We start from the raw sequence: 25719 nt of genomic DNA, 5'->3' as shown, positions 1-25719 counted from the left end.
GCTCACATATTACTGCTGTACGCAGAGAAAAAGCTGGAATTTGGAACCGTGGGAATAATGTACGCTGTTCACCACACAATTCGTAATATAAGCTCGGGAGGTTATCCCTTGGAAGGGTGGGGAATTTCGTAAGCCTTTTCTTCGCTTACAATAGGAATAGTCAGAATACGGTGTTTTTTTTATTTTCAGTTTAATGCCCAATCTCTCCTCGTATGGCTTCGTTATTTGGTTTCACCAGCTTTATATACATACGTATGCATACGCAAGCCGAACTACCGAGCTGAACCTCAAATAAGGAACGAAGTAACCGTAAATGGCGCAAAACGACGCTTGCAGTTGCTTCTTTCCTTTCGCGTAATTCGTGACTCGGCTCGCGTTTGAACTATTAAAATTTGATGTTTTACTCATTTAGTTATTCCAAAAATAAATATTCATCATAGACTTGCAGAAAAGTCAACAGATGTCACACATTAAAAATGAACTAAATAACTAACTAACCATCACGCCGTTTCTCCGCAGGGGTAGGCAGAAAGGTCTTGGCACACACTCCTTGCCTCATTCACATTCATACATACTCTTCTATTGTTCTGACTCTTGACATGGCCCGACTTAAGTATCTGATTCACTTGGTCGTGCCATGCCTTCCTTCAAATATAAAGATAGCAGCCAATAAAAATGTGCGGAGAGAAAAATGAAGATAATGTTGGCAGTTTTTTATTCGAAGTATAATACAGTTAAATATGACCGGAGGAGATAGGATCCCATAAGCTCAGTTGGTAGTGAGGTGCCCCGGCGAGGCGAGGGTCCTGGGTTCAACTCCTAGATGTGACCGTATATTTTTCTGATTTTTCCGTTTCGAGTTTTCGTTTAAAAATCTAATATTTTCTTCGATAATTAAATTTTAACTCATTTGTAAAAGTTTCTAACTAATAACCATAACAAAATATTTGATTTTTGAAACATGCTGAACTTTTTCGCGGGATTTATGATTTACAATAAAGTTTATTTAACTTGCTGTTAAAAATTCGCTCGCTTTTGTAAAAAGGACCAGTAATTCATAAGCAGATTTCATTTTCGAAGTCATAGTGATTATAGAATGCGATGCAAAACTGTCGAATTCATTTTTTGACAAATGTTTGAAAGGGAGACGCCCATGTCACTTTTCTGCTCCACGCAACATGGTTTGTTCCCTTCACTCTTATTTTCTGCTCCACGCAACATGGTTTGTTCCCTTCACTCTTATTTTCTGCTCCACGCAACATGGTTTGTTCCCTTCACTCTTATTTTCTGCTCCACGCAACATGGTTTGTTCCCTTCACTCTTATTTTCTGCTCCACGCAACATGGTTTGTTCCCTTCACTCTTATTTTCTGCTCCACGCAACATGGTTTGTTCCCTTCACTCTTATTTTCTGCTCCACGCAACATGGTTTGTTCCCTTCACTCTTATTTTCTGCTCCACGCAACATGGTTTGTTCCCTTCACTCTTATTTTCTGCTCCACGCAACATGGTTTGTTCCCTTCACTCTTATTTTCTGCTCCACGCAACATGGTTTGTTCCCTTCACTCTTATTTTCTAGTCCACGCAACATGGTTTGTTCCCTTCACTCTTATTTTCTGCTCCACGCAACATGGTTTGTTCCCTTCACTCTTATTTTCTGCTCCACGCAACATGGTTTGTTCCCTTCACTCTTATTTTCTGCTCCACGCAACATGGTTTGTTCCCTTCACTCTTATTTTCTAGTCCACGCAACATGGTTTGTTCCCTTCACTCTTATTTTCTGCTCCACGCAACATGGTTTGTTCCCTTCACTCTTATTTTTTCGTGTTTTCCAAGTTTAGCATTCGGAAGGTAAATTTCTTTTCGACTTATAGTATACTATAATATGTCAACAAAATATATAATTATATTTTAAAGAAAATTAACAATATTATTTGCTTTAAAAGGCAATAGGATGTAAGTATTTTAATATATTTCGGTATAAAGTTTATCTGGGCAGGTTCGATAGTGGAAGATACTCTCAGAATTGCCCTGGTGAAAGACCAACTTTCAGAATTGAAATGGCTTCAGCCGTGTTTGGTGACCAGATCTGAATAGCCAGGTACTTCCCCACCTTTCACTACCCCATCTACTAACCTTCCTCTCAGTCTCACAATATACCCCAATAGGGGATGCCATAGTCTCACTGGCTCCAGCCGGTGGGAGCAGTTGGAACTCTTGTGTGGTATTCACATAAAAATAAAACACCTCTTTTGGGGAAAGCAACTCCTGAGAAAAGGACCTGCCAAAGAGGAAAGGGTTTAGACGATGATAAGATATTTCTACATTTTTTTGTAAAAATAAACGGCCTTCTAAGAATATCTGAACCGCTAGGAATGAATGTTAAAGGTAATTCCAAATCTTTTTATTTTTTCTTGGAAATAAACAGAAGCATCACAGTCATTTGTGAAGTGCTTAATCTCGCAATTAACTCCCAGTCTAAGAAGGTTTCTGAAATTAAAAAAAAAATAAGAAAAATCTCCAACGTTTTAAAATCCCTTCTTAAAAGACACCCAACTACCATTAAAACCCTTTTTTGTTACTTTTAGGAAAGGGAAAGTTAACGTTATATTTAAAATAAAAGTTGACATAGTAAATTTAAGTAGTCATAATAAATAAAAGTTGTCATAATAAATCAAAATTGTCATAATAAATCAAAGTTGTCATAATAAATCAAATTTTTCATAATAAATCAACGTTGTCATAATAAATCAACGTTGTCATAATAAATCAAAGTTGTCATAAAAAATCAAAGTTGTCATAATAAATCAAAGTTGTCAAAATAAATACAAAGCCTTCATGTATAATCTAGGTCTTTCTTCGAGACCAAAGTTCACTCCTTCCCTTCTACTAAATACTCCTCACACAGCATCCCCAAAAAAAACCACCCGGGTTGGAGCGAAGAGGAACTTCGGATAAATTCGGATTTGAGACTAAAATACCCGACAAAACTGAATAATTTTTTTTTCATCAAAAGGTGTAGAAAATACAAACATTAACTATTTTTTATATGGGTTTTAAATTATGAAATAAAGGTCATAGGACAAAGAAATTGATTTGTGAGATAATGATAATCATAAAAAAATAATAATTTCGCCCTATGCACGCAAATATAATTAAATATAAAATAAAAAAATGTTTTTGATGGGCTTATGTTTAAATTACTAATGACCCATTTCCGATGGAACGTAAATTTTCACCCAAAAAAAATTATCTTTTAAAAAATCCTCTAAAATCATGGAAAACAGAAATTTTCACCTTGAATCCAAATTAAAGTTATGTTCCTCTTGATACAAAAATAAAAACGTCGACATTCTGCAAATTGTCTTTTACCTACTTTTAATTTGTGTAAATTCGTAATTTGTTGACATTGGACTGTTCGTGATGTGTCAAGAAGTGGGAGAGCATTTTACAAAACGTATTAAACCGCCCCAAAACTCGGATCAAGAAATGAAAACTACAGGCTACAGGCTACAGGGGATGGGAAACACATGGGGACGAGAAGTAAACCTAATTAAATAGGCGTAAAATGGTTCACACTTAAGTCTGCCAGGACCGAAATACCAGCTGCCTTGGCACTGAGGACAAAATGAAAATGCCAGCCTTAGACAAGACCTTATTAATTAAAATGGATGTTATTTTGGTTGTCATTTTATTACGTTTGTTAAAGATACTTTGTGAGTCTGAATTTTTAATGCAGTCGAAGGGAGGGCAAATAAAAAAGGACAGAAAAACAATGATTTTTTTATTACGCTTAAGCCTCATCTCTAGCGTTAAGAAAAATAGGTAATAAGAATATTTGTGGTTTTCAAATGTTCAAAGATTGTGCAAACATGGAAGTTGATCTTAGCGTAAAATACATAAAATAATAGAGGTCATATTGTCACATACATCAGAAGGACATCGAGGTTGTGGAGGGATAAAGGCGAGCGATATCTGTTAGCGCAGGTATGTTATCCAGGCGTTTACACTTTTGCAACATAAACGTTAAGGCGATGCACTACGTCGTTTAATATTTTAAATTGAGCCGCTTTCAATAACAGCCCTTACGTAGATGGCGATAAGGTTTAAATTTCCGCTTAACACCATCTGCCTGTTTTGATTTATGCAAGAAAAAAACATGACTAAAAAGTGCCTTTTATTTTATTTTGTGGATGTTCAGGCATAAATATTTAATTTTTTTTCGATCATTTTATAAAAAATTTAATTCGCCACAAAATACAATAAAATAATAACCGAACATGGGTTCGCAAGTAGGAGATTTTGAACTTTAAAGCAGTTTTCATAGGCCTTTTACATTATTTTTTTCTGGGCTTATAAAAAGACTTATCTAAAAAATACTCAATTATGTCAAAGGCCAAGATTAGTATTTTACTTGTAGTATTTAATTAAAGCATCTGAAACATTTCTAGGCGACCAAATTTTCAAACCAAAAACACATGATTTTGCATTACTACGTATGGCATCGCCTTAGAGAATATGGTTCAACGTATTCTGCACATCGTTGTGCACGTCAGAACAGTGGGCAGAATACACTGCATTACAATGGCATAAGTTAAAAGTCGCCTACAATAATGCTTATCGCCAACTATTCCAACCTACCGAGGTACTGCAGCTCTACGAAAATGTTTCTGGAGGGACGAGTGCAATCTTTCAGAGCACTTCTCCGCCAACGGATGTGCGTATTACACCAATCCAAGTAAACCATAATCACTGCCATGGCTGTCTTAATGGAGTACCCCTGATGGAACGCCAGGAGACGGGAGACGGTCAAATATAATTAACAATTATTTGCGTAATTTATAATTACTGTATTTAACTTTTTTTGACTTTTCGACTTTTCACTTTGAATTGTATTGCAATATCACTGCATTAAGAAAAAAAAATTATATTATTACTAAACCATACAATATTTACAGGTGAAATCAATACCACTGTTCAGAATCAAAACACTGTTTGAAGTGACTTTAGCCATGATGACCGATGTGAATAGTCAGTTACTTCCCTATTTTTCTCTTACCCATTTCGTTTCTCTCCCTATTCTCTTCAACACACTGCAATAAGGGATACCATAGTCCCGAATGATAGACTCTGTATTAACGTAAAAAAAATAATGTTTGCGAATAACATAAGTGAATAATGCTGCATGTGCAATGATGGAGGACTTACTAATGGATAGCAAAAGATTAATCCCTCGACGCCTGGCTGGGAACCTGATATCTTGAATCAGTCACCTACTAAGCGGTTCCCTGATATTGTTATTAAAATTATTGTAGGATTTGTGAAGCTGACAGTAATTATAAAATATTTACCTTTCTAAATCAAATACTGTCAATTTTCTTATTAATAATTTATCAATTACATAAAAACCGCACAGAAAACGATCTTAAAGGTAATACTAAAAAAACATAGACTGACTGATACTGACCAAATATTCAACAGCTGTGACGTACTAGATATACGCCAATTATACGTTAAAACACTACTAAACTACATTTTTGACAAAAAAAATTTCAACATACACAAAATAACACTAACAGACCAGTTAGACAAGGGTACAAAGAAAACATAAAAACTCCGACAGTAAATTCAAGCTTTGGACAAAGACACTACCAATACCATGCTATAAAAGCTTTCAACAGTCTAAAAATTGAAATTAAAATTGAGGAAAATAAAAATAAATTCACACACAAAATTAAAAAATGGATTAAAGAACAAAAAAGACAATATTACCAAAATGTCATAGCATAAAATAAAAATAATACCTACACGTAACACACAAAACCAATATAAACACACATCACTCACAAACACACAAGATTATATATTAAATGTATTATTTTATCTTATATTAAAGATTGTATTTAGATTATATTTTCATATTATAAAATGAAGGCCTCAGCACGGGCAAGCCACCCAGTGAGGCCAACATTACTGGAAAACTTTGAAATGTAAAAAAATATTGTACCAAATAATTTTTTTTTTTTTTCATGAACACGAGTTTCCGACACCAAGAAATATATTAGTAATTTACTAACATTTTATCAGGAAACCTGTTAATTCATTCGTAAGGCTTGAAATTTCGTTTTTTGATCAGAATCACTAGTAATTTGAAGATATTGTTAATAAAATAACAATAGTATTTTTTATCCATGTACCGTTAGTCAATCTAGTTTGTTACTTTGGTAACCTTGAAAATGGAAAAAGCGCAGACCTTTGAAATATTACAAATTCTGCAATTACTTGTCAAGATTAAACCTAATAAATATAAACCAAATAAATACACATTTCAAATAAAAAAAAAATAAAAAAATTGAATATAACAGTGTCGAAGCAAATTTCCAAGGGAATGTTTGTATTTCTTTTTAAAAAAAAAAATTAAAAAATGCATGTGAGTAAAATTTTAACTGTATAAACACAAGTATACCCACGAACTGCCTATGTGGGATTTTTTTGGTTAATCTGCTAAATGTATTATTTTTTATTTATTTTACTAAATGATGTAAAATTTATAATCGTAATCAGATCTGGAGTACGTAATATTGTAATAAATTATAAACACAATATTACATACTTTAGATCTGATTACGATTATATATTTTACTAAATGATGTAAAACATATAATCGTAATTAGATCTGGAGTGTGTAATATTGTAATAATTTATATTTACAATATTACATACCCCAGATCTGATTACGATTATATATTTTACATCGTTTAGTGGGTATCATTGAACTTACCAAATACAAGAGGTCCATGAAAGAATATTTCTCTGATGGTTTGCGAATAACGTTGTGTCTCTATTGTTTATATCTCTATTATGATTTGATTTATATGGCTATAAATGTATTGTTTTGTAAATTTTTCGTTTTATATAATCTTTTGTTTTTTTTTTAAATTTTTTTAAATTTATATTTCTTTTTTACAAATTTAATTTACTTATTCCATATTATGCTGTCTCAGTAGAGGTAAAGTCACAAGGAAGAAATAGATAGGTAATTGGTTTTATTCTGGCTATATAATACTTATCTACAAACTGATTAAATGTAAACTGACGATTTCCCGAAAATTAATAAATTAATAAATAAATTAGTATCATACGATGAAAGAATATTGAATGGCAGATAAAAATAAGGGAAAAAAACATTTAAGTGCCATTATTATATTCAGAGTCGGAAAAGCTTAAACAGAGTTTAAGCAGACATTTCAGTGCTACTCCAGTTTTTCTCTCTCAAGGAAGTTTTGAAAATTGTTTCTGCCAAGAGTGCCTCGGAGAGATTAAATGAAATGTGATAAAGATCCCTCTAAGAGAGTTACTAATCTCAAATCTAAAGGGGAGTCCTTGGGAGGGAGGAGAACAATAGAAAGTGGGGAGGTTACAAAGGCGGAAACAGGGATTTACGTGGGTGTGTTTGTCTCTTTGTCGTTGTTAATTATTAGGCACGTTTTGAGTGCAGCCATGAATAATATAAATAGAGCGATTTTTTTTCAACGACTGTGTACGTATTAAAGAAAACCCTTAAAAAATATATATTTCTTGTTTATTGGAGAATTTAGATTTTTAAGACAGATTTTCAACAACCATTTTCAGAAAACTTTCAAATAGTGAAACTATGAAATTTGCATAACACATATTGACAGTAAATTAATTTAATTAAATATTCTAGGCAGAATTGCGACATTTGACAACGAAGGAAAAATAATTTAATAACTTTTCGTGGGTTTTTATTCAAAATATTTTAACGATCTTGTTTTGTATATGGCATGCCACGATTATTGAAGGGATATTTTAAACCGGGTGGGTTAAGATAAGTAAAGTTAGGTTAGGTTGGTTAGATTGTTCGATTTTTTTGTATTTTCCCTTGGTACCTTGTTACGCACAAATTATCTCCCGTATCTTATTCCTTACTTATTTAGTTGGCATTCTAATTGGAATCTTCCTTTTTCGATTACGGGACACTTTCGTAGTATGTGTATGCTATCCTGCTTTGTTTCAGTTTAGATTAGGTTAGGTTAGGTCAGATCGGGATTATTTAGATTTTTCTGTTCGTGAGACAGGTTAGATCAGGTTACTTCTTACCACAGTGCTAATTATTAACACATGGCCCATAACGTTTTTTGTAGGGAAAGCTTTCAGCTAGGTTAGTTTAATATGTCCATGATAAAAGGTAACATTCTTCTGAAATACATACACAACCAACTCTCAGACACACTCACCAACCAATAGGATGGATGATCTGGGCAACAAGTTTGGGAGTACTATTGCAATATTTACTGACTCCATTTCTAAAATTAGAAAGAGTATACCATCTACGAATCTACGAGTATACCATCACTTTGTAGAATCTTACAAATTATAGTAGCGTTGGTAATTTAGTTTTAGTGATTTGTCTTATATGAGTATGTGGCATTGTTTTAGTTCCTATATTATTTTTGGTTACTTTTACATTCAGTACATCAGTTTAACGTTATTTCATGCTTTAAAAACTTTGTGTATAATTTTCGATAGCTCACTAATCGCTGGGTATGTACAATTTATTGCTGTAATGTCACCGGCGTAGGTGTGTACAACACACTTGTCAGACAGGTACAGGTAATTGGATGGAGAAATGCAGGAACATATTCTAAAGGGAGATGCATAGGTAATGCACGGTGAAAAATGAGTATTGATGATTTATTAAAATCCTGTTAAAAACGTGATGGTATGCCGTTTCCTAGTAAAATATTTGTACATGGTACATAATAGAATTTTTATGAATACGTTTTCCGACATCCTAATAACACATTCGCGTTTTACTGGTAGTTTGTTAGGAATTTTGTCAATTCATTCGTTAAAGCCATTTATAACATGAAAACTAGATTAAACTTTCTAATTTAAATGATTTAACTCAAAATTAGACTCACAAGAACAATACATAACATTACTATATTTTACCGCAGGATGCATAAGCGCAACCATATTTGCTAATTCTCCGATTCAGTGGTTTCACTCCATGGGAAACCAATACTTAGGTGATGTTGACATGTTATGTTGACTTGATGAATTTTGTGGATCATATCAAAAACCTATTCTAATCCTATTCTTAAACCTTTAGTTTTACCTTTGTAAAACCTGTATATAAAGAAAATTGTTTATTGTATTTTTATTTCATGTACATATTATTTGTTTATTGTAGTTTTAATTTTTATTATTTCTCTCTCATGTTATAAATTATACCACATATTAGCTATATTTCATTATCAGTAAGTTTTTTATCGGGGGCAACGCTAGGTTAGTATAGAATAAAAGTGTGTGTTTGATAAACGAACAGGTAGTTGACTTACTTGCAGTGCACGACCATGGGCCCAGCATCCGTCGTGCTCATAAGCCGGTGCCCTACCACGGCGCGGACACGTCTCCGGAACTCCAGGATGGCATTGGAGAAGGGGCAGGTGTGCGAGTGCCACTGCGTGTAGTGGAACTGGAGGATGAAGCGCTCTTCTATCACTTTCTGTTGGGAAAACACACAAAACACTGATCAGACTACGTTTCATGTTTCATTTCAGATCTGGTTGTACTATTTGCTACTTAATTAATAGCCCTGCCATCGTCACCACTATTAAATTCAATGTACCGACTAGGAACGCAAGTAATAATGTAACATTGTTCTGCGATATATACACAACCAACTATCAGACACACTGACTAACCAATAGGATGCATGATCTGGGCAACAAGTTAAAAGGTACTATTGATATATTTATATTTTGACTCCATCTAAACTTAATCTATACCAGCATTTATTTTACGTTAACCCCAAAAAGAAGGTCCTAAGGAAAGTAATTTCCCTAATGGCCCATGTCATCTTTGGGGATTCTGTGTGGAGGGTCTTTGAAGGAAAAAAAGAGAGAAAGTTCTGTGAAGAAATAAGTTATGAGTGGTTGGTAGGAATTATTATTTATTGTTGAAAATGTAGTTTTTGTGATTTGTTTTAAACTTAGTATTATTCTGGTTTCTATTTTATTTTATGTTACCCCTACATGTTTTAATAATATTGTTTCATATTTAGTTTATCAGTTTAACGTCATTTCAAGCTTCAAAAACTTTGTGTATAATTTTAGATAGCTTACTAGGTATATTCTGTTCACATAATTCACGTAAAAGCTCAGCTGGGCGTAAAAACAAATACATCAATAGTAGAGAACAAAGCCGACCGCCAAATTACGAAGTCAGGAAGTCAACTTCACTGATTAAAACAGTCTTATAACTCTGTTTACATAATATGAATGCGGTAAAACAACATGCAAATCAGCAGGAACGACGAGTATAAAAACAATCGCCGCCATTTGCAATCTGTCGTTGTTTGATGGCACTGACTTGATCACGAGACACTTCAAAATCTTGGCTTTGGCATTTAATGTATGACGTTTAGCCGCCAACTTGAAGATTTCCACCCTGCCATGAACTAACATGGAATTAATATAAAGTAGGGGAGACCGGGGACAATTGTTACAACATTTTAAAACAATTAATTCTAATAAAATTGAAATATAAAATTCTTTGCTTGTAGTGAATGTATAACGCTATTCCACCCACTATATGATTTCTACACCGCGAAGAACTACGAAATTATATAAATTAGGGGAGATCGGGGACAATAGTAACAACATTTTGGATATTGATTTTGAGAAAGAAAAATGAATTTAGTATTTCAGTATTATTGAACAAATTTTGAAATACAAAACGTGATGCAATCAAGAGATATGGAATAAAATTGGTAAGCCCAACAGTTTTACTTACGTACCCTGTACCAGGTATTATAAAAGTTTTTTCAGTATTAAGTGATAACAAATTTTTTTAGTATGTTTATGTCTAACTCTGCTGTTCTTTGGGTTTCATTCCAAGTTAATCCCTCAGTTAAAATTGCTGTGTCGTCAGCGTATGAAATAAGTTTAGACATAATTGAGAGTTTAAAAATATCGTTGACATAAATGATGAAAATAATTGGACCTAGAACAGTTCCCTGCGGGATGCCAAAAATTTTCCTTCTTAATAATTCTTTAAAAAATATTTGTTTTTCTTCTAAAGAACTCTTTAACAAATATTTGCAAGCAATAATTAGTCACCTAAAATATCAATACAAATTGAAAATATCTCCCAAGTAAAAATAAATGTCCGTTGCTGGCATTTATTTTTACTCGGGAGATATTTTTAATTTGTATTGATATTTCGGGCGACTATTTATTGCTTATAATTATTTATTTGTATTCTACATATTATTTGAGAGCAACGTGTTAAGGAGAACGGCTGTGAGGCCTTTTTCAAATATACTTAAATATTGATGAGAGGCCAAAACACTAGACCAAACTGAATAATTGCTTTATTTAAATCAAAATATGTCGCAAATATCCAGTATGGACATATGCCACTTTATTTATTTGAATTCAACTTTACAATAATTTGCGAGTTAATGGTAATTATTTAAAAGTAATATTTTGAATTATGTACTTTGTAAATATAATGAAATATAAAAATTAGAGTCAAAAACTTTTTTTGAATTTCAAACGATAGATTTATGTTGGAGCACAATTTTGTCGTGTATAAATTTAAAATGTCATCAGAAAAATATATTTTTACGATGTTTTATACTTTCTTTTATATTTTATTATATTTAAAGACATCGCAAAAAGTATGAAATAAATGGAAGTTATAAGCTCATTTTTTGGATTTCATAATTTTTTGAAATGAAAATCGTCTCACACCACCCACATTGTTTCCTCCGAAATTGTCACAGAAAGATTGCAGATTCATAGGAGACAATTTGGTCAAGTACGGTTGTCACCTACTACGGAAGGGTATCGGCGGAAAAGGGACTTATCTCACTCAAAAGGCTTTTTATGCGTCATCCACCGTAATAGCCAATAAAACCCTTTTCTCATAATATTTCCAGAACGGCTTTGCAGATGAAAAAGCGTGTCAATGTTCGCGATGAAATGAAGACATATATCATTTTATTTGTTGATCATCATATCAATTGGGCTTTATGTTTCCCATTGACCCGGCATTGCCCCGATCCTCGAAATAAATACAATTTAATCAAATTCATCATAGGTACTTGTTCGGGCATATAACCGATTGTTATCTGCAATAATATATTACCTACCTTTCCGGCCTGTAACCTTGTCACCAGGAGACGGGAAGTGCCTACAATACAATTTCTGCAAAGTCTCTGTTAACAGGTTGTTAGGTTGCAATTCCGAGTTAAGTGCAATACGCCTCGGAGTTTTTTACGTGCTGGCAGAAAGAGAGAACATTGTGGACACCAAGTCCAAATGTCATAGTCTAACTGACTCAAGGCACTTGGAACTATTTAAAAAATCAGTTTTAAAGTTTTAATAACTATTGATTTTGGCCCTAGTGAATTATTTGTTCCTCTTTTTTATGTGAATACCGCATATTCGCAATTGAGGACGAAGATCAACACCGCGTAGATTTAGTTGACGGCAAATCCTCCGACGATGGTCAACACCAGATAGGGCGGAGATGGACGATGGTGGAGTGGTTGTGACGATGAAGTCGGTGGTTCTACACTGCGTTGGTGGAGACTGAAGTTATGGGTGGTATTCAGCACTGGTAAAGACCATAGGTCTTCAAGTACTTCAGTGTGAAGTAAGCCGAAAGTAAAATGGACCTGCTTGGCTGATGATGATGCTCTCGAACCACTGTAAAGCCAGTTACGCTCGTATGTACCTGCAGCTCGATGCGGGAGTTAGTTTCGGGCCGCGATGTGGTGCGCTGTGATACGAAATGTTCTATTTTTCATTCCTGCCCATTTTATGAATTGCGTCAAATCTCCCTTTTACCAATTCAATTGTCGCAATTTGACACTTTTCTAAAAAGCGGAGTTCAATAATTCGATATTCGTTGATTATTCCATTGTACGTTATTCGCACTCACATGTATTAAAAATCCATCAATACCTTCATTAGCATTCATTCATCGCTAATAAAATACAGAGTGCGCAATTCAAAATGAACTGATTTTTAGTCCTTATAAATCGAATTTTTGAAAACGCATTACTTAATATGACTGTTAAAAATCATAATACCAGATTATGCGATTGATAATCAAGGTAAAAAGATTGATGAGATGTAGTATAGAAAAACGTTGCACTTTTTTATTTTTAAAATTTACATCATGTTTTCCTTATCTTCATGTATGCTGATTTTCTAGAAAAATAAAATAAATAAACTAAAACATCTTCATGTTTGTCGAAAGTAAGTTGTGTTGATGTCATATCGACGCCGGAAAGGCATTTTTTTAAATCAAAAGTGTTTTAAATATACAGTTTTGATTAGAATTTATGTCTGAAATTCTAATCAAAACAGACAAAAATTCTAATCAAAACTGTATGATTAACTCATTTTTGGACAAAATATCCGGCGTGGATATAATGATTTTAATAATATTAATGATTTCCTCATCATCATGTTTAGTAAGCCATTTTTGATGCCGTCATTTGTCTTTTAATTTCACTTGGAAGGACATAATATAGTTTTGTAGCATAGAAGTGATGGTTTTTCTGGCAAAAATGTATGTAATTTTGGAATGTTTAGTATTTTGAGGTTTTTGTCTGTGTAGTGTAGGTGTGTGTTGGTCAGCAAGGTAATATTTTTTCCTTTAAATTTGAGTAGAGTTTATAATACCGAAAACATAAAAGTTTTTAAACATTTAATTTATGAAGTTCTTATGGGTACTTTAAGGATTATTTTGATTATTACATTTTGTGTTTTATGAATTCGAAATCTATACTACACATCTAAATCTAACTATATATCGAAATAAACTATGGGGCTATGTAAGTCAACTACATTTAGTTTTAATAGAGTGCCTTTGCCAGAACTAATTGTTTACAGTTGTACTGAGAAATTGAATGGAGGACTCGTTGACAAGATTGCTTCAAATGAAGAAGATTTCATTATATTGTTATGATAAAATTAATTCATTACAAAATCAACCCATTCCACGCGGAGAAACAGGACTGCAGGCCTTTAACAAACGAATTGACAGATGTAACCAACGAACTCTCAGTAAAACATGAATGTGTTATGAGGATGTCGAAACACGTGTTCATAAAAGTACTAATTTTGTCGCATTTATTCATAATTTATTTATCTGGAAAAGCGCAGCTGAATGAACACATGTTCCGATATATTCTGAATGGAGTATTATTTTACTAGGAAATGGCTTGCCATCAAGAATCTTGGAAGTGGAAATAAGCCCACTTTCCGAAATCCGATTGAACTGAAACTCGGCAGATAACTCGATGTAGATGACAATGAATTCAATCAATTTTGTTGGGAATCTGTTTTAAAAGTACAGAATTAACTTTAACATTATATAAATCAATTGTGCAAAGTATTCTCGAATACGCATCAACAATTTGGTCTCCCAATTATGAGATTCATAATTATAGGATTGAATCCATACAAAGGAAACTAACCCGTATAATTGCTTATCGTGAAGGTTTATCTGGTCAATTTGGAACATATAATGACTGAATTTTGCACTATAAACTACACTCATTGACGGTCAGACGTAAACTTTCTGACGTACTGCTTCTACACAAAATTATACATGCATCAGTTGATACACCAAACATTTTATCCCAAATTAACATCAATATACCATCAAGAAAATCAACAAGGAGGATGAAAGAAATTTTCTATATTAAAGCCTACCACACAAATACAGGATATTTTTCCCCTGTACCGCGAACATTAAGAAATTATAACATTATACATGGCTCTAATAATGAAATAGACATTTTTAATGACCAATTTAAACACTAAAAAAAACGTATTACCTTTAATCATATTAAGCTGATATTGTGAAGCCCTTTATATAAAGAGAAGCAACATTGTACCTACATAATCAGTGTCTCACCAGTACAGGTGTAACAATAACAAATCGTTTATGAACATATTTGTATTTTTATTTATTTATTTATTTTTATTTATTTATTTATAATGTATTACAAAAAACATGGTAAGTAACACATTATTCCCAATGAGTTGAGATAAAACTCATTACGGGAAGTACAGACACATAAAATACATTTTACAAGGATATTACACTTTTAAAAAAATACAACATATTGAAAAGGAAAGGAAAAAAAAATAAAAAAGGAAAAATACATTGTTAAGAATAGAGATTTTAGAAATACTGAGAGACATCTATACACATGAAACATAGTAAACCAACATATGAAAGCGAGCGAAAATTCACTGGTTTAAAAACATTTTCAGGAAATAATCTTTAAGCGTTTTAACTAATATTTTTTTGTTAGTTACTGATTGCTTTATTTCATTAGGTAATGCATTGTATTGTCTATATGCAATATATTGTAATGAGTTAATACCAAATTTTGTTGTGTGGGTAGACGATGCTAGGTGTATTAGATTTTGGGACCGTGTTTTGTGCTGGTGTATGTCTGAATTAAATGCTGGTTTGATGTTAGTGTGTGAGGATCTATGTATGATTTGTAATATTGTACAAGTGATATTGTATTTAGGTAGAACCGTAAAAGGAAGTATGTTTGTCTTTAAATATATATCTTTGATATGTATATCCCACGGTAGACGGTAGATATTCCTTATTGCTCGATTTTGAATCACTTGTATTTCTGATATTTGTTTTTTAGTAATAGTGCCCCAGATACTAACTAAATAACTCAGATGGGAGTGAATCATCGCATAGTATGTGGCCCTTAGTAGAGATGTAGAGAGAAGACCTTGGAGTCGGTACAGTACGCCGGTTATTGGGGATATTTTAGATTTCACATGCTCAACATGGGAATTCCACGAAAGTTTAGAGTCTATTAATAGCCCTAAATATTTCGTGACTTCTATATTTTGGAGCTTCTCAGTTCCAAGTGTGATATTCATGGGCACATAATCCTTATTACCGAAAGTTAGGTAGTGCGTTTTTTTTATATTGAGGCTCAATTTATTAATACGCAGCCAATTAGCTAGAATTGAGACATCTACATTCATTTGAGACTCCAGGTCACTCAGGCTTGTACTATGATAATAGATTACAGTGTCATCCGCATAAAGTTGGAGGTTTCCAGAGATACCACATTTAGTTATGTCATTGACATATAGCAAGAAAAGCAGAGACCCAAGAATTGATCCCTGTGGCACTCCACATGTGATTTTACCTAAGCCACTCGAGACACCTTTGACTTCAACAAGACAAAATCTATCATCTAAGTAGCTTCGGAGGAGATTTAGGGGCTTCCAAACAATTCCCAAATATTCCAATTTCTTTAAGAGTATTTCATGATCGACCGTATCAAAGGCTTTTTTGAGATCTATAAATATGGCTGCCACATATTCACCCTGGTCTATATACTGTTGAAGGTTGGAGATAAAATCAAAGGCGGCACATTGAGTACTAGAATTTTTCCGAAAGCCATATTGTTGTGGTGTAAGGATATTATTCGCAGATATGTATTTTAGGAGTCTATCTTTGATTATGGTCTCAAATACTTTTGAAAAAACCGATAGAAGTGATATAGGACGGTAGTTAGAGATACATGTTTTACAGTCTCCTTTGTGTATAGGTATTATCTTCGCTAACTTTAATTCATTTGGAAACTTTCCCGAGGACAGTGACCAATTAAAAAGTTCTGTAAGGTGACCCGCTAATTCTTCTTTACAAGTCTTAAGAACTGATGGTGTTACTCCATCGAGTCCCGGTGCTGCTTTCAGCTTAGTTTTAGAGATGATCCTCAGTACCTCATCTTTGTTTGTCCTAGCCATGTACAAGGATTGGCAAGCCTTCGGTTCCACAAATACGGTATTACAGTCATCCGGGAATGACGGAGTGGTAGCTGCTAGCTTTTTTCCTATTGAGAGAAAAAACTCATTAAATGCGGATGCTATTTGGCTCGGATCCTTAATTACGCAGTCATTTACCACGAGGGATTCTATTTCGTTAGTTGGTTTATGTGTTCGGTTTGATAGAATAGAGTTTATGATTTTCCAGGTTTTAGTGGGGTTATTTTGGTTTTGTTGAAAGCTGTTCGCATAATATTTGTGTTTTAGATTTCGCCTATAATTAGTAATGGTATTTCTCAATCTCTTTTTAAGTGTTACAAGAGTAAGATTACCAGGGTCTTGTTTCCACTGCTTGTGAATCTGGTTTCGTTCTTTGATTAATGTATTTAATTTGGAATCAAATCACGGAGTATTCAGTTGTACCCGACTTCTTAATCCTGTTTTTGGTGTAGTTGTACCTGATTCTATTGCCTTTTTAATGTGATAATTGAAACTTTTAAAAGGGTCTTCTGAGTTGCTTAAGTTGATCGTGAAATTGTTATCAAGAAGATAGGATTTTACTGACATACTGTTGATGATAGGTCTCGTAATCCGGGATTTGGTTCTATTATTAAAACATTTTTTTAAGTTGTTCTTATAATCAACAATAAGTATATTATGGTCACTAAGTGGATCATCAATATTCGATATAGTAGTCTGAATGTTTTGCCTATTTGATAAGATGTGATCTATTAAGGTGCAGCTTGTATCAGTGACTCTCGTGGGAAATGTTTTGTTATGTATTGAAAAATTGTAAGATTGTAAGATGTTGCAAAAATTTAATGAAGAGTGTGTGGATATGGATATGTCAATGTTAAAGTCTCCGAATATTAATGTATCTTGTCTACTTTCGTTCAGTATTTTTTCTAGATGTATTAGAAAATCCTGCATATTTGTGTTGGGTTTTCGATAGATAGCATAGATGTTAACTGGTTTCATATCACTGCTACTAAGCGTTATACCTAAAAAGGAATTTTCATTTGAGAAATTTTCAATAATTGCACACTCCATAGTATCAATCACATATATTGCTACGCCGCCTCCTCCTTCGTTGGGGCGAGAAGCAAAAACACTTTTGTAACCATTCAGGGAGTAAAACTTTTCCTCTCCAATCTTAAGCCACGTTTCCGTAATGACGAGCACGTGTACAATGTACCGCGAACTTCTTACTTTTTCTTCGATCTCATCAAACTTATTACGGATGCTTCTCGCGTTCATATACATTATTCGTAGACAGTTCGTCACGGGATTATAATTCTCGATGGTGAGGCACTTATGCTCATGTATGTTACACTCTATAATCTATAGTTGCAAGGTCGTTCTTGAGTGCAGCGATGTAGGCCGGGCAGTTGTCCCTATCTGCAGTTGAGTGATCAGCAGGCTTACCAAATCTGGTGCATGTCGCGCAAACTGGTTTGATGGTGGAATTTGGGCAGGACTCACCAGTATGATTCTGTTGAGCACAATGTCCACATGTGGGTTTGGTATCTCTGCAATACTTGTATGAGTGACCAATCATGTAGCATTTGGTGCAGACAGTAAGGCCAATAAAATCTCGGACGCGGCAAATAGTCCAGCTTATAAATACTTTCTCTTGCTCGACTAGAAATTTACGTACGGTAGCGGGTAGTGCGTAGATACGGTGACAAGCGTTACCTGTGCGAGCACCAGCCAGGTGACTTAGTTTACAGCCTGCAATAGTTTCTTCAATGTCTTCAACGTTGGGAATACCAGTGAGAGCCATCCTTAAAAAATCTTCGTCGGTCAGGTCCCGGGGAACATTAAAGAATATCAGTCTCGGTAGACGCTTTGACGGTAGTCGGGCCTTCAGTTTGCTCGAGTTGTCGAAGCAAGGTGCATTTAATAGCTTTTGTTGATCGCCCGTGGTTGCCGTATTGATCAGGATGCCTTTATTTCTTATTTTTTTATTCCCGTGACCCGAACGCCTAGTTCAGATGGCCGAATTGTATCTTCAATCATTTTTTTCGTACCGTCACTGTCCTTTGTGGCGTCCGCATCCGTTGGAAAGATGCAAACGGCAGGTCTTGGTGGTCCGACGCGATGTCCTTGTTGAGTGATTGGTGGGGGTTGGTGAGCATCATATGGCTGTTTTCGGGCGATGTCAGCAAAAGAGAGGGTAGCCTCCGTTGCCACTGCCACTCACCGCATTACAGGCCCGAGATCAGACTCTAATTGTATGATTTTTTGCTCAAGGTGCCTTTTTTCCCTCTTCTCGTGGCGTATTTTTATTTTTGCCATTCTAAGTTGTGCTGTAACTGTAGCTAAATCCGCACGCATCGTCTCTCGCTCCAACAACAGCTGAGATACGGATCTGAAAACTTCCGATACGTTTCTAGCGATCCTCAGCTGCTGGTCTTTTGAGACCTTAGATTGCTTCTCTGCTAACACAAGTTGAAGAGCTGTCGAATGTGCTTGGGTTTCATTGAGCACATCTACTCCTGAAGCGCAAGGATATTCCGCTTCGGTGACGTCCGAGCCTTTGGATGACGTAACCGAGCTGTTTTCATCCGCATCCTCAATCGTGACGCACTTTCCTCCTATATCCTCTGGACTAGGAGACATCATGGTGCTTATGTGTCGTTTTTTAGGACGATTCATTATTAAACACTACTTTATAAGGACACATAAAAAAAAAACAATGTTTGAAACAAAGTATTAGTTCTGTTCAGCTTTGCGCCTGAAAATTCGTAGGTGGGCAATCGGTCTAGCTCTATGTAAATCAAAACAAAAGTCGCCGTATCGAGTTTTTATATCACGATTTTTTTATATTTGCACTAATTGAGCACAAATAACTTTAAACAGTTTATCACTATGAATGTATCTACGAAATCCACTATCGGTTTTACCGAAAAGTTTCTGTTTTATTCACGAAATTATCGGATATGTTTTTTTGTAGGTTCTGGATGATTTTATTTAAAAGAAAAAATACACAAATGTATACTAAAAAGTATTTTGCGAGATAAGAGTAATCTCTTTCGACGCACAATTGTCACTTTAAAAGGATTTAATACAGAGAATTTAGATAGTTTCGATTGTAAACAAGGGGTATCACAAATTCACAACACAGACGCAACCAATAGGAGCCCTGAATGGTGAGCTCATAATTAAAGCGGCCAATCCGCGCACTTTATCCGTTGTACACAACACTTTGGTTTGGGATGCAGTGAATTTTATAGTTTATATTATTAAAAAAACAATGGTAAAATGTTAAAAAGTCACTGGAAAACACTACCACGTGTTAAACTTTCGTTGTTTTTAACGACGATTACGTTTTATCTTCCGTCGGATTTATTATAAAGTTGTTTACTATTATTAACGATAGCTTGACAGAGCACGACGCTTCGCTTCGTAGGTACGATTATTATATTTACCTTTTACCCATTCTTATTTGTTATTTACTTCTGCAAATTTAGCTTATTAATTTTGTTACTATTATTGTTATTGTCATTTTGTTATTATTATGTATTTAAACATCCATGTATGTAAATTTTTGGGTACCATGCCTGTTTTATGTACTTAAATAAAAATAAATAATACACATGCGGACATATACGAAGCGCGAATAAATCTATGACATTGGATGACATTACAGCAGGTAATGTACGAAATAAATGTCGGTAATATCCAATAAGGATTTGGCTTAGCTGTTAACGTTGTTGACTTCAGTCCCTGGGGAGGAAGGTTCAATCCTCAGTCACACAGTTTTAAGATATTTTAAAAGTTCACATCAGTTTAAAAGCCAGTCCCTCGGGAGGAAGTTTCATTTTCAAAACAAACTATTTTTTGAATTGGCTACTAGCCGGCCCAAGAGATGGCACAACTACGAAAATTGAAAATAGATGTATTATCGTAAAAAAACTTGATGTTTTTACGGGTTGATATTTTTTGCTGCCACTTCTCTCGTGAAATGTCCCCTCACCCAAATCTGAAATAGAATCCCTACCGGGATATCAAAAAGGACCTTCCAGCTTAGAGCAAACCTTTATTTTTAAAACTGGGTCTCTTAGAGACCCTAGGGAAATCGAGGAACGCGGGATATTTACTGCCACCACGCAGCAGAAGAATAGAGCAATTTCTGTCCTGTAAATAGAAACACTTACAAATAGCATTGAGGTAGAATAGGCTAGATGAGCGCCACACCACAAACTTTGAGTGGCGATTGACTTAATTATTTTGAGGGTACTCTTCACTATTTTTAGTTTATTAATTACTAGGGCAGACTCTTGAAAAATTATGGAATATTATAATTGTAGAATTTAAAGTGTTAGTATATTTGGATCATTGCCTTTCTTAAAAAAAATTGTAAATTTTAGAAAAACATCGTTGTTGATTTAAATAAAATTATGTTGGTTACGATTTTGAAAATAGCATTTAAATTAAAAGCAAATCCAAGTTTGAGATTTCATTGAATTGGAGTTACAAGACAATCACAACCAAAATTGGAATTTTTAAACTTTTCTCTGTCATCAAAAGTAGACTTAAATATCAAAGACGTCGTTGCAATATTGTTTCTATTTAAAAAGTAGTAAAATATTTTTTTTTTGATATTGCATAGTTATGAATACATTGTGTTTTGGAAATGCTTTTGTCGTACAAAAATATAATAAAAATCACTGATACAATATGTTCTTCCTAGTAATGTGATCAATAATGAATTCAAAGAAAATGGTTATCGCTAATTTAAACCACACCTTTCGACTCCTACGCCTCAGACAGGCATTGGCCTGTCAATATTTTTTTCAATTTGTTTATCAATTGAAAAAAAAAATCACCAAGTTTTAAAATATCGATATTTAAATATATATGATCAATGTCGCGAGAAATAAGAAAACTTGAGTTTAATCCATTTACACGGATACGCCTACAACATGTGATAAAAATTAGTTAAGCATGTGTATTTTTTTTCAATTTTAAATATTAAAAACAAAATTGTTTCAAAGGGGCATTTCTTGTATTTACCATTTCAATGGTTAAATTCATACATGCTCCCTGCGGGTAGACAGGGGGCATTATACCCTTTGTGCAGACTAAAGCGTCTACGGCAAACAATGAAAATGAAGACAAACGAACAGGAATACGTTGTTCTAGAGTACAAATACTGTAGTGATAAGTAATAGCCCCCCCCAATGCGAACAAAATTATGTTTTGCGTAAATTAACAACAATAATCAAAACAGATGTTCAAAATAAAATTAACCAAACAGAGAAGGAATATTATACAGTGATTATGCGAATTTTTTGAGTGTGTTTAATGATTCTCAGTCTAATTTCTAGGAAGGATGTAGCATCACTGCTGATACTTTATAAACATCTGAACGGTTTATTATTGGTACAAAAAATTCTGGCTAATATACAATTTGATGTCGCGAATAATTTCACGCGAAGCCGCCATCACAGGCCGAACTAACTTACCAAAGCCGATGCCCTTGCGAAGACTCTCTAGGTTGATTAACTACCTTGCAGGAAGTGCGGAAATTTTCCACATGTTCTACAACGTATTTAAGCATAAAGTATTATTCAAGCTTTAATTGTGTGTAGGTGTAACCTTTTTAGTCCCACATGTAACCTTTTTGTCACACATGTAACCTTTTTTTGTCACTTATGTAACCTTTTTTGTCCCACATGCAACCTTTTTTGTCCCACATGTAACCTTTTTTGTCCCACATGTAACATTATATGTTTATTGTGCCTTATATTTTATTTTTAATTTTCTATATAGATTTTGCAGTGCGTTTGTATGCTGTTTTTGAAAAATAAATAAATAAATTAAGAAAAAAACGTACAGAATCAAACTTTGCCTTTTAAATTTTGATTAGCGACCAGATCTGCTAGAAATTCCAACAATACGAAGGTTTTTCCACCTAGCCTTATAAAATAGTATTTAGTATAGGTAACAGACGCTTTTAATATAAAGTTTATCCGATATCTATTCAATTGTAATTGTAGGCACTGCAGTCCTTTGGCTTTTGATTTTTTTTTGATTATATTTAAATTCTTAAATGAGATCTTTACCGATTGTAAAGAAAATTGATTACGCTATTTTACATGAGGGCTTTCGACTTCAGGGCATATAAAACATATATATGTAGTACATAATACCATTACAATACACACTTCATTTTATACAATCATAATATTGGTGGATTTTTTTTCACTATCGCTTTTATTGTTGTATTATATTTAATTTTATCTCAGTTTTTTCAGATAATCTTTTCATTGAATAATAAAATGGGGTCCTCAGCACGGACAAAAACGGGACAGCAGGCCATTTCCTAAAAGATATTAATGATTTCCGAATACATAGGAACACGCGTTCATGCATCTGCATTCGCCCTGTTAAATATATGATGACGAAATGCGAAAATATAATGATTTTTATGAACACGTGTTCCGACGTCGAGTTAATGTCTGAACTGAACTGAACTTTGATAATTTATCATTAAATTTCAAAAACATTTTGTTTGAGTATACTCACTCCTTCAGCATCTTTCTTGTAAAGTCGGAAGGTTCTGATGTGGAAGTTGGCCAGTTCCTCTTCCTGAGCCACTCCTATGTGAATTCCTCCGTAGTTCTCGTCCTTGTCCTTGGAGGGCGGCCAGTACTGGACGCACATCACCTGGGGAAAACAACAACACATTCAATTCAAAATATTAAGGATATAATGGAAGAAGATATCGAGTCTGTCAGAAGAAAGGTTCAACAGCTATATAATTGTTTCAAGTGCTTTTTTAAAGAATTTAAAAAGTATTGGAATATTTTAAATATCATTTGTGTACCCGGCTTCAATTGGAGGTATGAATCATTTGGAATAAAGCTTTGACCAAAAATAAGTAATTTGCCGTACATAAGTATTTGGTTTTACTTGATCGTGCCTTGCCTTCCTCGGGCGTCTATGACTTCTTCTAACATTCTCTTCCACATCATACATTCTTCTTACATCTCTTTCTTCGTTCATCACGCACGCCTCTTTTTACAATATGTAATAATTTGTATCGTGTCTTTTACAGGCGTCCCCATCTTTTTGTAACATTCACCACTGTATATCACATTGTTACTTTAGAAAAACTATATTATAACACCCTTGGTATTTTTAAGAACAAACTATAAAGTAGTTTTGGAGTCTATAAGGCACAAACAAAGACACATTCATTTTTATATAATATAATAATAAAATTTGGCTAGTTTATATAGCGCCGTTTTCGTGAAAAATCACCTCAGGGGCGCTGTACAAATATATTTCTTAAATAATTTATACTAGAACTACTGATTTAAAACTAGTGACTTACACTATACATGTTTGTTTTAACTAGAAATCAAAGTTTCATTGTATAATACTATGCTAAATGTGTGGAAAATCAACTTCTATTATTATATAATTTTATTATTATAATACATCTAAGACTAACATCTAGTGACTTATGACTAAGTCCAATAACTACTGTCTTACGACTAAGGCCTATTTAGATATATAGATTATGTATTCTAGACGGTGAATAGACATCACAGAGATCTCAAAAAAGTACTTTTTTGGATCTGAGCATTTCGATTTTTTTCAGTCTTAAACATTTTTTGGAGCCGAATCTGAGGGCTTCGACGCACTTTAAAAGACACTAAAGATCTTATGTGAACTCCCTACTCTCTAGTGACCGATTAAAAATAATGACCATGATATTAACAATAATAGACAGCTCAAATAAAAAATTATTCCACATAATCGACTAAATATGATTTAGATTCACCAGTTTCCCGCTTTACCACTGGTTTCCGGACACCAAGTTTATTATAAACACATCAGTAAGTAATAGATTCTATATTCTGTGGGGTGCTTTGAAATCTGTTTTCCCCACATAAAATTTTAATATTTTCTTAATTGTTTAATAATGACGTGACTGTTATTTGATTAATTAAATGTGTTATATTGTTTACATCTTGTAAAAATACTGAAAAGTGGGGAGTAAATCGGTATAACCGGTAATAAATCATTTTTGACATCTTAAAAATTGAAATTGAGCGGGAGTAAATAGAATCATGTATATATAAGTTGTCTCAACGTGGCCTAACCAAAGGTTGAAAATGGCCCTGAATGTCAAAACAGTTCACACAATTATAAAAATACTTGCAAAACTTAATAATAACATTATTAAATTTGATTTACTTCAAATTATATAAAAAATGGATTTGTTCGAATTAAACACTAAAACAATTTATATAAACGTAGGTAAAATTCGGTAAGGTTCTGTAAGATTCTGTCATTTCTCAAAATATAATTATGATCTGAATCTTTCTAAGAAAATGAGAGAATAAGGTCGTAAAGATACCATTATTATAGGATGATGGATACATATAGGTCGGTAAATCATTTCAAGAATGAAAAGGTCAGAAGACGAATGACATCATCATTTAATCCAAAGCTTTAAAATAGCAGTAGGTATTTTGTTTAGTTTTGAAATGAGAGTATGCTTAGTTCCTACCGTGATGTCATTTATCCAGTTCCTACCTATCCCTCACATCATGTTGAACGAAAAGTATTTGAAATTTGGAACGATGGCAAGAGCATAGTGTTAATTTGATTGCAATTGTTTCGAAAACAGAAGAAGGATTGGGACTACCTTGGTAGCAAGTTGTTGGTGTTTTTTGTGATCATATTCTCTATAAAAATTAAAAAGAAGGAAATTGATTTGAAGTGCCTAATATCGTTTTGAGTACTCATTCGTTTTGTTGTGGTGATAATTACCTCGAGGTATTCGGGTGGAACTCACTATATTGTGATTGTGTTGTGTGCTCCTTCGCAGAGAT

General features: G+C 33.8%; 1 protein-coding gene across 1 annotated transcript in view; it reads right to left on the bottom strand.

Annotated features, from left to right (window-relative positions):
- The window catches only part of Ptp36E (protein tyrosine phosphatase 36E), a 625696-nt gene that overhangs the window by 100157 nt on the left and 499820 nt on the right, over positions 1-25719 (bottom strand). The window contains exons 8-9 of the mRNA XM_089638731.1: positions 23399-23539; positions 9365-9531 (exon numbers count right to left, since the gene is read on the bottom strand). Of these exons, the coding sequence (XP_089494857.1) occupies positions 9365-9531; positions 23399-23539 (308 nt within the window). The remainder of the gene's footprint in view (positions 1-9364; positions 9532-23398; positions 23540-25719) is intronic.

Source organism: Hesperophylax consimilis, chromosome 13 (genome assembly GCF_061612785.1).
Source record: "Hesperophylax consimilis isolate HC1 chromosome 13, BYU_Hcon_1.0, whole genome shotgun sequence".
Lineage (NCBI taxonomy): Eukaryota > Metazoa > Arthropoda > Insecta > Trichoptera > Limnephilidae > Hesperophylax > Hesperophylax consimilis.
This window is presented reverse-complemented; position numbering and strand designations above follow the sequence as displayed.